Here is a 14,101-nt window from a genome sequence, read left to right on the forward strand (position 1 = left end):
CTCTCGAGGTCCCTTCCAGTCCTAGAATCTATGAATCTATGAATCTATGAATCTATAGTCTAGATAATGCTTAGTCCTGCCTCAGTGGACCTACTGAGGTCCAGTCCAGTCCTACATTTCTATGATTCTGTGATTAAACAATTAGTTAAAGAATGCTGGGCTTAGTAGCAACACACCAACCTATGCTTTTCAGGCCAATTCTTCCATGTCTTAGGTGGGTAAAGATAATTAGCTCTTGGGCTTATAGCTTAAAAACAATACAAAGAATTCTATACTTGCTAAATAATTATGTACGATACCTATTGTGTTTTATTTCTTACGTATCTTTCTTATGTATGATATATAAGGATATGATATTACAACCTCCTGTATTTCAAAATGTATGATATAAAATTCAAACCATTAAATAGAAATTGCCTTCACTTGCACATGTGAATATCACTGAACTCTGCAATGCCAGTGATAATTGTTTCCATAGCAATTAATATATTTCAAAGTAGTAAAAGAATTTGTGATGGCCTGGAGCACTACAGTGTTTTATTTCCATTTATTGGGGATAACACACACAATTTTCTAGCGTTTTTTTCCTCTTATGAGTAATGTGGTTACTCAAACCTGAAAGATTAAAAAGTTTTATGGCATCCCACACCATTACATATTTTCTATTTATTATACTCATAAGCAAGGACTTCTGTGCAGGTTACTGATAATCTAAGAAATTATGTCTGTCTTTACTTTCAAAAATGATGAGAATAATATATAACCTCTGCTTCCATGGCACAATCTTGTTTTCTGCTTACTGAGAATATGAGAGTAAAATGTAGTTCTTAGTTTTGATTGAGGTTATGTTCTCCTTGAAGTTGCGCAGGTTATCATTCCGTGCTACCTGTCATATTCAAAGCCCAGATTCTCAAATTCCACCCAAAACAAAGGACTCTGCCTGGTTACTTGTGAGCTAATGATGATACCATGTTTACACCATCTTGTAACCCACCATTCATGTGGTACAACTCTGTTGTACACTATCAAGTATAATGATTTACTGATTATTGCATTTTAACTATTAATTGATCTATGTATATAATATATCACTTTAAATCTAACAAAAACACTTACTTGCATATTATGTCATCACTGTCCTTGTTTATTATGCAGTGCCCACCATGGCATCTTACACACTTGTCTACTTCGCATTTTGGACCCTCATATTGTACAGGACAGACACATTCTACACTTCCATCATCAGCAATGGTACAAGATTTAGAATTCACACAATAATGGTGGCACACATCTGCAAAGAATGTAAAAGTGAAACATTAAAAGGTATTAATGAAAATTATTTTAAAAATAATAATACATTGCTTTGGTTTCTTTACCTTAAAAAAGAATAGCAACAAAAAAGAAATGAGCAAACATAAAAGTTGTTGACTCATTGACAAATATAATAAGATTCAGAATATGAAAACATTACTATAAACTTCCAGTCACTTATTCATGAGCAGGGAAAAAGAAATTTAGGCTGATAACAGATTATTCCCTCTGAAAGCCTAACCATCTATGGCATTTTCCCACCTACTTTAACTAGTGAAAGGAAAGCTAAGCAATGTTAACTGAAGTAATTCAATTAAAGAGACACTGTAAGGATAAACAATATATGCATTTGTGTTAATAACACTATTTAATGTTACTGAAACCGAATATTTTAAAATTGGCATTAATCTTAATTTAATGTTTTTATTAATTATCAAAATTTATATAATTTATATAATAAAAAATACGTTATAATGAAATTCTAACAGCGACTTCTACAGACGTAGTCCCTGATCCTACAAATATTTGAACACATACTTAACTTTATGCATTTTGAGTGATACCACTGTTTTGAAATATATAATTACTCGACTGCTTAAATGTTTGCAGTACTGGGACCCTAGTTGCGAATAGCTCTCTATGCCCTATTACTGACACACTAAACCACCTAGAATTCCTCCCCACCACAATATTCTTTTAACAGAAGCAAGTAATGTGAAGTAGACCTTTATCACTTGGCTACAGAGTATTTGCTGTTTTAATGTTAACATTGATTTCTATTTGTGTGTCACTCAAATGGACCCTGGGGCCTACTGTTAATTCTTAAAAGGACAGTCTCTATTTTTAATGCTTTAAAATACCTTTCCAACTGTGGCTAGTCAACATTTACTTAATGCATTTTATTGGTGGTTATGACATACAGTTTAAATTGAATTAATAAAATGCAATATAGAATGGGAGACTTTAACTTCCCAGATATAGATTGGAGCATAAACACTACTAATTGAACCAACAGTCATTGAACCAACAAAAGTTGATGCTATTTTAGATTTGTTTTTGCTAAGTAATGAGGATGTTATAGAGGAGCTAGTTGAAGAAAATAACCTTGGACTGAGTGATTATGAGTTGATTCAATTTGAATTATATTGAAGGATAATAAAAAACAGCTTAGTAATAAGGTTTCTTATTTCAATGGGGGTGGACTGAGAAATTAAGGGAACTAGTTAGTGTAGTCAACTGAACTGAAGAGCTCAGGTAGTTCAATGTGGAAGAGGCTTGGAATTTATTTAAGTCAAAGGTGCAAAAACTATCTGGGATTTGCATCCTAAGTAAGAGGAAAAAACGTGGAGGGAAGGGCTCCAGACCCAAAAGGATGCTTAACCACCTCACAAATAATATTAACAACATATAGTGAGTCTACAAGGAAAGGCCAAAGGGATTAATCAACAAAGAATGCTAAATTTGGAGCTCAGAAAGTATAGGGATACAGTGAGTATTGCCAAAAGTCCAGCTGAGTTAGATCTTGCAAGAGAAACTAAAACAAATGTAAAAGGTTTTTTAGTCATATAAATAAAAAGAGAACAAGAAAAGAAATGGAGCTCACAGGCCACGAGGATTATAGATAATCTAGATATGGCCCAACAACTAAATGAATATGTTGCCTCAGTTTTTAGTAAGGATGATAATGTAGAACACGGGGCAAAGACATAATGGCTAATGGAAATGAGTGAATAAGAAATGGGAATTAGCACATCCGAGGTGAGAGCAAAACTCAAAGAGCTTAATGAGCTCAAATTGGTGGTAATGGGGCAGTGACTGAGTAATTTCCATCCCGGTATACTGATATCTGGACTTTTAACGCATTTGATAGTGCCACATGTGGAATTATCAATTAAACTGGAGAAGAAGGGATTAGTACAAGAAGTGTAGGGTGAGTAAAGAACTGGTCAAAGGGCACATAAGGACTGGACGACTTTTAATAAACTCAACAGCAGGATTCTGTACTTAAACTGTGAGGTCCTCACTTGAAATCTTAGGTATTTTTTGTGTTCTAGATGGTCCAATATGTGGAAATACATGACTTGGAGTTTGAGAACAGCAAACCAATCTTGTGGTTTTATGGATGAGATTGTTGAGATGAGGGCTACCATTCAGAACTTGAATCAATGAATGAATGTAGTGAGTTTCCTCAAGACTGTAATTGATCACTATCCTCCTTTTTTCCTTGGGAATTAAGAAGTAACAGAAATAAAAACCTCTCTTCCTGTACTGAAGAGGAACATCTACCACAGTGAGAGATGAGAAGTGATCCCACCTCCTGTTGCAAGTCTGTCATGAGAGGAGTCCCTGCAAAGGGACTGGAAAGGTGGGTGTGGAGGGGAGGCAGGCCCGGGAGAGGGTATAGATCCTGCAAGAGGGTACCTACGGGGCTCCAACACAACCGTCAAACTGGCTGTCTTGAGGGGATGTAGATCTCATTGCTGCTGAGGAAGATGCTGAGAGCCTTCACTTGTGGAATTTTTGTTTCTTTCTCAGTGGCTCTGGTGGTCTTTGGTGCGCTGTATAGTAAGAGGAAGAAGACAGCTGCCTGGGTAGCTCTGATGTTTTCCCTGTCTCCTTCCAGGTTGCAGAATGTACACCCCAAAGGACTTAAGCATGGCCCTGTAGCCCTTCGATGTTTGTGAAGTATCATCAATTTTGCTGCTAAATAGATCAGAACCCTTGAAAGAGAGATTCTCCATTATAGTCTGTGCTTCCTCAGAGATCCCAAAGGATTGCAACCATGATGCTTATCTCATAGTCATAGCCACAGATATGGGATGGTCCATCAGTTTTGATGTCACCTGGCTAGAAGTGTCAACTTGTCTTTGTCTTTGAGAAACAGGTTTACTTGCTCCCCAGAGTTATCTGGTAAACATACTTCAGTCATGATTTCAGCTTATGTTCATAACTTTACATATAATGTTGCTACATATATTTCACCATGAGATTATTGATCAGTGAGTTATTAGCTTCAAAATGATACCTAATAAGGCATATTTCTGTACAAAAATTATTACAATAGTGTGTAGGGTGTGAATACAGGGGTGTATTCCATCACAACTTGGTACTGAAAGAACTGGCACCTGTACTAAAAGCCCAGATGTCAGTGCTGAGAGGCCTGAAGGCAGTAATTCAGGGTTCATGCCAGTGACCACATGAAGCTGGTCTTTAGCAAGTACCAAAGTGTGGAGCCTGGGTCCTTTTGGGTGCCAGAGTGACCTGTCACAGTCCCTGTGCTACCCGTAATTGAGATAGAACGAGTTGCTGTTTGCCTCTTTTTCTTCCTAGGTACCTGAGATGACAATCTATGTGTGTGCTCTTTAGAAAAGCAGTACGAAGTCCTACCTCTATTAGCCAATGAGGAGAATTTGGAAGCAGGAACCTAGAGGGGTGCTTTGAAGTGGTAGAAGGCCTGGAACTGACCACAGAGCCAGTGCTCACCAGATTACTTCTGGAAGAGGATTGTTCAGATCTAGGTGGATCTTCTTTGCCTGGATCAGAAGCTGACCTCATGGATTTGTGCAGAGAAAAACATTTCAGGCAAGCCTCTCTCATTGTTTGTGTTTGTTTTAGAAAATGAATGACAAACTGAAAAGTTGTAAAGTTGTCTGTGATGTGCTCCTCAACAAGGCAAACTAAACACCTGGAGCGATCATCATTGAGACATATAGCCACTTCACAGGAGGGGCAATACTTAAACTCCAGAGATCTCTGTTTAGCCAAGAGGACTAAAGAAACTTGGTACCAGGTAACAAAAGAGAATATGGAAACTTAAAGTTAAAATAGGACATTTTTTTCTAAACACTAAACTAATCTAAGGGAATAATGTTTTAAGTTCACAAGTGCATAAGAGATAGAGACACTTTTCACAGATCCGTCCTGCAGCCATAGGTGGTGAGAAGGCAATGAACGATGCTTGCCCTCACTCTGCTTTTTATGTCCTTGAGAGGTGGGATGTGGAGACAGGACAATCAGGGCTCAGGTGTAACCCAACAGACACCGCTGGCCAAAAGAATCCATTTTTGATTGCATGGGCCACATTTGCATCAATAGTTGAATACATAATGGATAGTGAATCAAAAAACTGTATGTTTAACAAAAGTTGACAGAAGAGCTATCAGAGCCCAGGGGCTTTCCTGAATTAATATTTTTAATAGCAGCCTTTTCTCCAGGAACTAAATAACTTTAAAAAATCATATTGTTCCTGCTATTTGAGAAAGGTGGATAGAATCTAAAAATCCAATCGCTGCAATAGAATGGGCTGAATCCCTGTATATAAGGTATTTTAAAATTTCATCTCTGTTTGCTGGGTTGTAGTCCCAGGAGAAACAAAGTGGGTGACATAATATCTTTTATTGGATGAACTTCTGTTGGTGAAAGCGACAAGCTTTCAAACTACCTGGAGCAAGAGCTCTGAGTCTTGAACTGCAACAATCTGGATTGCCCTAGATTTCTGTTTAAGGCAGTCAACTAACAAAATGTTTCTTTTTTTCCTGCCTGATTATCATTATAACTGTAAAAGCCTAAACCAGGCAAATTCAGCCTGATTTGGGAGTTAAAATATATAGAATTTATAAGTTCCTGCAATTATTCTAGAGATAGCAATGTAGCATATCCTATATATTCAGAATTTTTTGTCTGGAAATTCAGTCAGTTTAGATTGTAGATTCTTCCTATTTGATGCACATGCCAGTCTTCTTCTGAAACGCCTTAATTGTTTCCAATAGAGTATATCCTGAGAGGTATTAGCATCTAAGAAAAAGACTCCCTATTTATAGAAATATTTTAGTGAGGACCTTGAAGCAAAAATACATTAAAGCTCCAATGTTTATGTATAATAGTGAAAGCTACCAGAGTATGACTGGCCCCTGTTCCAGCATCTTCTGTGCAGTATTATCTATAAGATTGTGCAATGTGAGGAAGTAACCAAGCCTAGAGAGATAGAGGTTCTGTTCCACAGGTCGAGTATTGCTGCTCAGTGCAGGACCCATGTCACATTTGTTATTCCCCATGTCCTTGGGCTATAGTGAGATGGCTTGGCCTCCATCATAAATTACAGCCTGTAGGGACCTTTGTGACAGCCAGAGATCACTGAAGCACAGCATGCTCCAGTAACACCTTTACTCCTCAACATATCTCGTACCCACACCAGAGTTCAAAAGGGAATGTAGGGGCTGTGGTGAGCCTGGGAATCCACAGCTGGACACTTAGGCCAGTTTAGGGCTGTTTTGCAGTATTAGAGTATAGTGGCAAATCATCCTTACTGAGGCCAAAATTCTAGTCCACCTGTATTAGAGAAAAGTATCACCCAATTTGTTGGATTCCAGTTACAATATAGTCCCCAAACCAGAGTAAGCAAATATAATGATAATCTGGCAATACAACATGAAGAATGGGTTTGTCTAAAAAGAGACCTGTAATCATTTTAAAATCCTCTGTAAAAATAATCAAATTCATATGTAGCTTTGCAAAAGGCACAGTGCGGAGGGAAATGCTGAATTATAGTTAGCCAGTCTGCATCTCCATCTAGCTAATCAGACTATGGTCTCGTCACTGTGGTATCTGAGAGGCTTTCAAAACACAAAACCAAGTCCCATCCTAAGATATAGATTAGTGGTTCATTTAGTTAAGTATTGTGATTGTTAAAAAATCTGTCTTCTTTTGAAAGCTAAAGTAAAGAGACATTTCCTGAACTTGGAGATGAAATCCACAAGATACCAGCTCTCCCTATGCCGTGAGGCTGAAGCAAACAAAAACACAAATATCAGAGGATTATATTATCTAACACAAAAATTAGGTGCTTTTTACAGACTGAATTATAATAAACTCTGTTAATTGACCCAACCTTTCTGAAGGAAAGGCTTCTCAGTTTCAGGAAAATGAAATTATTGCAAGAGTGCTATGTTCATTTTACATATTTTAAATGGGTCAGACCTTTGTTTCAAGAGATGAACTTGAACAGCTTAATTATTCCACATGTGCCACTGAAGGAATTTTAAATAAGGAATTTTTTTCAAGGAGATGAACACAAATATGCAGACCTATAGTGATTGTACAAACCTTAGGTCCTATGGAATGTAAGCATCAGGATAATGTCATGCTGTGTAACCTGGTGAGTTCTATGTATATTTTATAAAATGCCATAACTTCTATATTCATGTACTTAAATGCATTTTACCAGGCAATCTCACATGAGAACACAGGTTCAGGATATCAGCCCTAACAAGAACCTATGGCAGTACATTTGGTTAGACTTCCAGAAGAAAAGAAGTATGAGACCAAATAAGGGAATGTAATATTAAAAGCATGAAAGAAATTGGGCACGTAAACTTTATATTCCTGTGAGAAAACACCTTTGCAATATTTGCTGCTTGGAGGCCTGGGGTCCATATGGGCATATTTCTTTTTATGTTAATTTGTACCATTCACCTTATCATTACAAGGCAAAAACTAATGTGCTTTACAGGCAATTGATCTTTATTATAATGAAGTTGTAATAATCTGTTTCAGCATCCATACAAGCAAATATCACACACAAGTAAAAAACAAACCTTGCATATATGTTTAAATTATTAACTATAAACCAAATACCAGTGCAATCTGTATCAAACAACTGTTGGCCATTATAAAGCACTCTAAAAATATTGGAAGATCCTTAAAAGAAAAAAAGAAAGGAAGAAGTCTTATACAAACAAAAGCCTTAATGCATTTAAACCTCTTTGAATTATGCTGTTATTTCAAACATTGTCAGCAGACAATCCAAATCTGATAATAAACATGCTTTTTAAAAAGCACCCCTACATTTACATTTAAATTAATTCTCTTTAAAAAAATGATGTTTGCAGAAGTATTCAACTAGAAACAATTTGTTTAGTTTGGGGTAAGACTCAAGTAAATATTTTTTCTTAATCTGTGTGTCTGTCTGTGCATGATTTATGTACTATATTGTTTTCAAATACCCAATTGTATTTGCAGATAGTTATTTGTGAATCCATGCAGTTTATTTAATAACAAGTGGGACAGAATCACAATTACTTCTGTTTTTCCATTCAAAGGCTTGCATTTATTTCATAGTCTCCCAACTGGAAATACATTCCATTTATTGCAATACAAATCCCATTTAAGATACCTACTAACCTTTCCCTTGTTTGACAGACTATTCACTATTAAACAAAACAGTTTTAGTATCTGGTAAAGAGTTGTGAACCAGACTTTTACAATACCTAATTTCCCCTTGATTTTGTTTAAATCCAGCATTTTTAGCTACTTCATAGGATAGGCAAAAAAGGGCAAACGACTGTCTCCACAAATATGTCATTACAATCTATACATAGCATCATAAACAGGTCTACATCTCTTATATACAGTACTGTATCAAAAATCTTATTTATTTAGGGGAAACTATATTAATTTTAAGAGGTTATGCCATCTCCGATTCCAGAATTCTGCAGCTGGCTGTGAAATAAGTTGTTCTAATGCTTACAGCAAGAGTTATTAGCAATTTTTTGAAAATGCTATTATTGATAAAGCATTGGAATGAGAATCTATCAGGGCACACATTTCAAAAGAACAACACACAGATAAGCTATAAACAGCTGCATGGCTATCATCATAATTCCACTAACAAAAATGATTTCTCCTAGTAGGGTCTAAAGATGACATAAATGTTTGGTGGCTTTACCTAGATATTCTGTGGAAATTTAAAAATGCATAATCAATTTTCCCCTAGTGGGAAGAGCTACTTCATTCAGTACATTTATGTAAGATTCTCACACAGAAAATCTTTAAATCTATTCACGTCTTAAAAAAAATAAAAGGGCAGATGTAGGCCAATCTTTCATCCCAGCCTTTACATAATACTACAACATTTCAGCAGAATTTTTACTGTTCTAATACATTAAGACATAGAAACCCAATACATTTTCAAAAAGGAAGGAAACCATCTTCTATAACCACATCTAACTTCCCATGAAGCCCCAATAAATGTTACAGGAGCTCCTTTTTATGGATAGCAGGTAATGATGGTAAATAAAAAGTATTTCCTTTGAGAAAAGAAATAATTCCACACATGCTAGTTTAAAAACTATACCTTGAGGATTTCTAAAATACTCACTTCTCTTTGCATATTTTCTGACATAATTCAAGCCTAGAGATCTTTACAAATTGAAGGTGGGAGGAGTGATAGTGATATATCAACATGTGGGAAAGATAACTTTGGCAATCATGGTTTAAGTGGGTAGGATAGACCAATGTGGATATCAGGGAGTGTAGACAGGAATAGATGACAGTAATCAAGACAGAAGATTATCAATAATTGGACAAAAGGTTGGCCATGTGGACATAAAAAAATGGTGAGATGTTGTGAAGAAAGAAGTACTAGGGATTCAGATCGAACCTGGATATGGGGGACTAAGGAAAAGGAGTCAAAGATAACATCCTAGCAGGCTAAGTGTCAGGGAGGATGGTAGTATTATTGACATGGCAAAGCAAGTTGTTCTACTGTGCATTGCCATTCATAAATGTATAAGAAATACATATTGAGAAAATACTCCATGCCATAATAAATACATATTGGGAAAATAATAAATATTGTAATTATAATTACAGTTTATATTCCTATATCTACGGCAAGGGTAGGCAACCTATGGCACCCATGCCAAAGGCGGCACGCAAGCTGATTTTCAGTGGCACTCACACTGCCCGGATCCTGGCCACCGGTCCGGGGGGCTCTGCATTTTAATTTAATTTTAAATGAAGCTTCTTAAACATTTTAAAAACCTTATTTACTTTACATACAACAATAGTTTAGTTATATATTACAGACTTATAGAAAGAGACCTTCTAAAATCACTACAATGTATTACCGGCACGCGAAACCTTAAATTAGAGTGAATAACTGAAGACTCGGCACACCACTTCTGAAAGGTTGCCGACCCCTGATCTAGAGTTTTTATATATTAATAATTTTTGCATTAGATCTATAACCGCAATTATTGGTTTTGCACAATACCCACAAGAGGGAAATATCAAAACCATTAATTTATGCTGTTTATTGTTCTTACTATAAAAATGTGTGAATTTTAGACCTATGCCAATGTACAAAGCCACAGACCTCAATCGAGACTTATAATGCCCCTTTTTATGCCAGTGTTCCTGCTGGGTTTGCAGTTAGTTTCTCTAGTTAAGTGTTCAGTGGGGTGAGTTGAGTCTACCAAATTCATTGTACTTGTGATCAAACAAACTTTGGATTGAGGTTTACTGGGGGTTGGGGGAACAGGAAAACCCACTCAGCCAACTACTCACTTTACATTTCAATTTTATAAAACTTTCAATGTGCTGCAGAGTTCCCTGGCACATGGTGTATTACTTACAATATTGACATCTGTCTCCAGTATACTCAGTCAGGCAGTGACAATAGGGCTGATTTCCAGCAGTGACACTGCAGGTTCCTCCATTTTGACAAAAATGATCACACACTGTTTGATTGCAGTTTGGTCCTGTAAAACCCAGCGCACAGCTGCATGTAGGCCTCCCTATTCAAAATAAAGACAACTATTTTTATGGTAAAAATAAATATGCATTAAACTCAAAATCAGTAATTTGAATATAAACATACATTTCTGATCATAGTAAAGAGTTTTGATTTTTAAGCCCAATAAGTATTTTTTGCTAGACACCACCAAAACATTTCATTAATTTGTACTGTTGTAAAGGAATGCACCTTGGCTCCAGAATTCTAGTAGAAAAAAAGCACAACAATAAATGAAGTGGATGCTCCAATGATCACACCTAGTGATTTCACCATATTTTTGCAGATTCTCTTATCCAAAAATATCTGATCATCTACCATTTCATTGGAAAGTCACATTACATGTAAAGATAATTTTATGGTGATTTCTATGGTTTAATATGGTAAATGTTTAATAAAGCTGTTAAGTTTATTGTATCAGAGGGGTAGCCGTGTTAGTCTGGATCTGTAAAAAGCAACAAAGAGTCCTATGGCACCTTATAGACTAACAGATGTATTGGAGCATAAGCTTTGCGTTGGTGAATACCCACTTCATCAGACACAAGTTTGTTGTAGTTAATGTAGACATATTTTGACATTGTGAATTGTAAAGTTGATGAGTAACTCTTATTACCGAAGAAATCAAGTTGCTTCTTGTCTTTGTTGTAAGGGGTAGATTGAATATGGAATTTACTACCATGCTCATTAACCGCTTCTACCACCAAGCAATTCAGTGAAAGTTATGAATATAAAATTCCATATGGCTGGAACACAATATTTTTGTTAGCACATTTACAAGTAGGGGGTGTTGTAGCTGAAGTGTGCCAGATAGTCTCAGCAGACTCTAGCAAAGCCTCATTCCCAGGTGACCCAGAAGATTTTGGGGCAGATAAATGTACGGTACTGGGAAGTAAGAGAGACTGTGGCTCACCTGAAACAAAAAGATCCCTTAAATATCTGAACTCCTATGGTACTGAGGGTACATGAGGGTGAGTTGAGCAAGATCCTGTGGAGACCAATGTTGATACCAAGATGTGGACTGTCTAGAATGCATCGGTGCGTCAGACACTGAATGGTTTGAACATGTGCATCTAGACTCGGACTCAGATGGTACTGATATAGCGGTCTGGGACACTGGTATAGATACTGAAGGTACAACATAGTCTGATGGTGTGGACTTCTTTGAAGTGGAATGTCTATTAGAATGGACATGGCCACCTGATGCTAAAGAAGTCTTTGGTACCAAATCCAGTTTAGTAGCAGAGTGGCTTTTAGAGGAAGCCTTAGAAAGCCCTTGAGGTACTGGAACCAACTGGACCTTCAATAGTACTCCCTTTGTGACCTGAGTCTCTGGAACATTCTTTTTGATTGGTGACTCAGATGCCTTAGAAGGAGAGCTAACATTCCTGCTCTTCTTGTCAGCACTCAGAGTCTTACTGTGAGAGGCTCTTGGTACTGTGGATTGCGATGTAGGTACTGTGTCCCTCAAGGTTTTGGTGACCGAGGCCCAGAGGGAGTCATGCTACGTGGCTTTTGGTGACCATGATCTAGAAGCAGATGGGGCACTAATTGAGGTTGGGCACTGGTGTGCAAGAGAGTTCTTGGAGCCTGGATTGGAGGCCAATCTTAGGGCTAGCTTCATCATTAACAATTTACATTTTATTTCTCTACTTTAATGAGATCTGCTTTTGAAGGAGGAGCAGATTGTACACTTGGCCGATGTGTGGGTGTTTCCCTCACAATGGAGGCACTGAGAGTAGCTGTTACTGACCACGATAGCTTCCTAATAGGAAAGACATCATTTAAAGCCTGGGGATCCCAGCACACCCCAGAAGTATTAATGCCCAGAATAACCCCTCAAGGGAGGAAACAAAAAAGAGGGGGAAACAAAACAAAACCAAAGCCCCCAAACTAAATACACCTCTACCTCGATATAATGTGACCTGATATAACACGAATTCGGATATAATCCAGTAAGATTTTTTGGCTCCCGAGGACAGTGTTATATCGGGGTAGAGGTGTACAATGAATTAAACTAAGCCAAGAAACACAAAAGCTAATCATAATTAACTATATCTAAGCAAAGCAGGCATGCTTGACACTCCATCTTAGGCCAAAGACTGTTGAGAAGGAACTGAGGGCAGTTCACCATTGTAGCTCTGCATATCCTCAGTACAGGGCACGAGGATGTGTATAGAGCACATGCATGATCCAAACAGGTATTGCTACTAAAAATCTCCAATCAAGGGTGCATGCACAACTGAAGGGACCCTACTCAAAGAACTGTCTGGATCCAACAGGAGTTTACCATCTGCTCCTTCTCCTTTTTTAAATCTATATTCTACTCTGAAGTCTCTAAACTTCAGTCCACATCAATTGCCTTGACTTGTCAATTCTGCCCTACCCTTTCACACCTTCTAATCTCCCCTCCTCATTCCTTTCCTTTTCCTTGTGAATCACTCTTTCTCCCCTGGCCTTTCCTTCTACATCAGTTTCATGCTGTTTACCATATCCTAAAGAAATCTTCACTCAACCACAATTGTCTTTTGATCACCCCATTTCTGTCCTCCTCTTTATCTCTAAAGCTCCTTGAATGGTCAGTCTCTTCCCAGTGCCTAGAATTCTTCTCTTACAATGCTCTCCTTTTTCTATCCCTGTTCCACTGAAACTGTTCTCACAATAGCCAGTAAATGACCTCTATAAAGAGTTTCAAGATATGTCTGCAACTGGGAGGTGTGATTCCCAGCCTAGAGTAGACAGACTCATGCTAGCTCACCTGGAGCAAGCATGCTATAAAAAAGCAGTGTGGACACTGCAGCACTGGAGGTGGCTCAGGCTCGCTGGCCAACCTTGGATCCAGGGGTTCAGGCGGGTTTGGACTTGGGTGACTAGCTCTATCTGCCACTAGCCCCATAACATCCACACTTCTAATTTTCACATGCTAACTTGAGTTGAGTGAGCATGAGCCTGTCCACCTGCACTGGGAATCACTCGTCCTCTTCTCCATATTAATTATCCTTGATCTTTCTGCTACACCATCAACCGCTTCTTCATCTGTCTTTCTTTCTTGGGCTTTGTGACTGCGTCCTTACCTGGTTCTCTTCTACCTTGCTGTTTACTCCTTCAGCATAACCTTCAGTAGATCTTTCCTTCACCTTCCCTCTCTCTTTTTGTGTTCCTCAGTAGTCTGGTCTAGATTCATAGATTCATAGATTCTAGGACTGGAAGGGACCTCGAGAG

The 14,101-nt window shown here is 37.7% G+C and overlaps 1 protein-coding gene across 1 annotated transcript in view; it reads right to left on the reverse strand.

The window, feature by feature from the left end:
* LRP1B (LDL receptor related protein 1B) overlaps positions 1-14,101 on the reverse strand; it is a 1,279,381-nt gene that overhangs the window by 37,448 nt on the left and 1,227,832 nt on the right. Inside the window, exons 83-84 of the mRNA XM_026647738.1 lie at positions 10,725-10,886; positions 1,117-1,291 (exon numbers count right to left, since the gene is read on the reverse strand). Of these exons, the coding sequence (XP_026503523.1) occupies positions 1,117-1,291; positions 10,725-10,886 (337 nt within the window). The remainder of the gene's footprint in view (positions 1-1,116; positions 1,292-10,724; positions 10,887-14,101) is intronic.

Source organism: Terrapene carolina, unplaced genomic scaffold, assembly GCF_002925995.2.
Source record: "Terrapene carolina triunguis isolate 2854851 unplaced genomic scaffold, T_m_triunguis-2.0 Scaffold62, whole genome shotgun sequence".
NCBI classification, from domain to species: domain Eukaryota; kingdom Metazoa; phylum Chordata; order Testudines; family Emydidae; genus Terrapene; species Terrapene triunguis.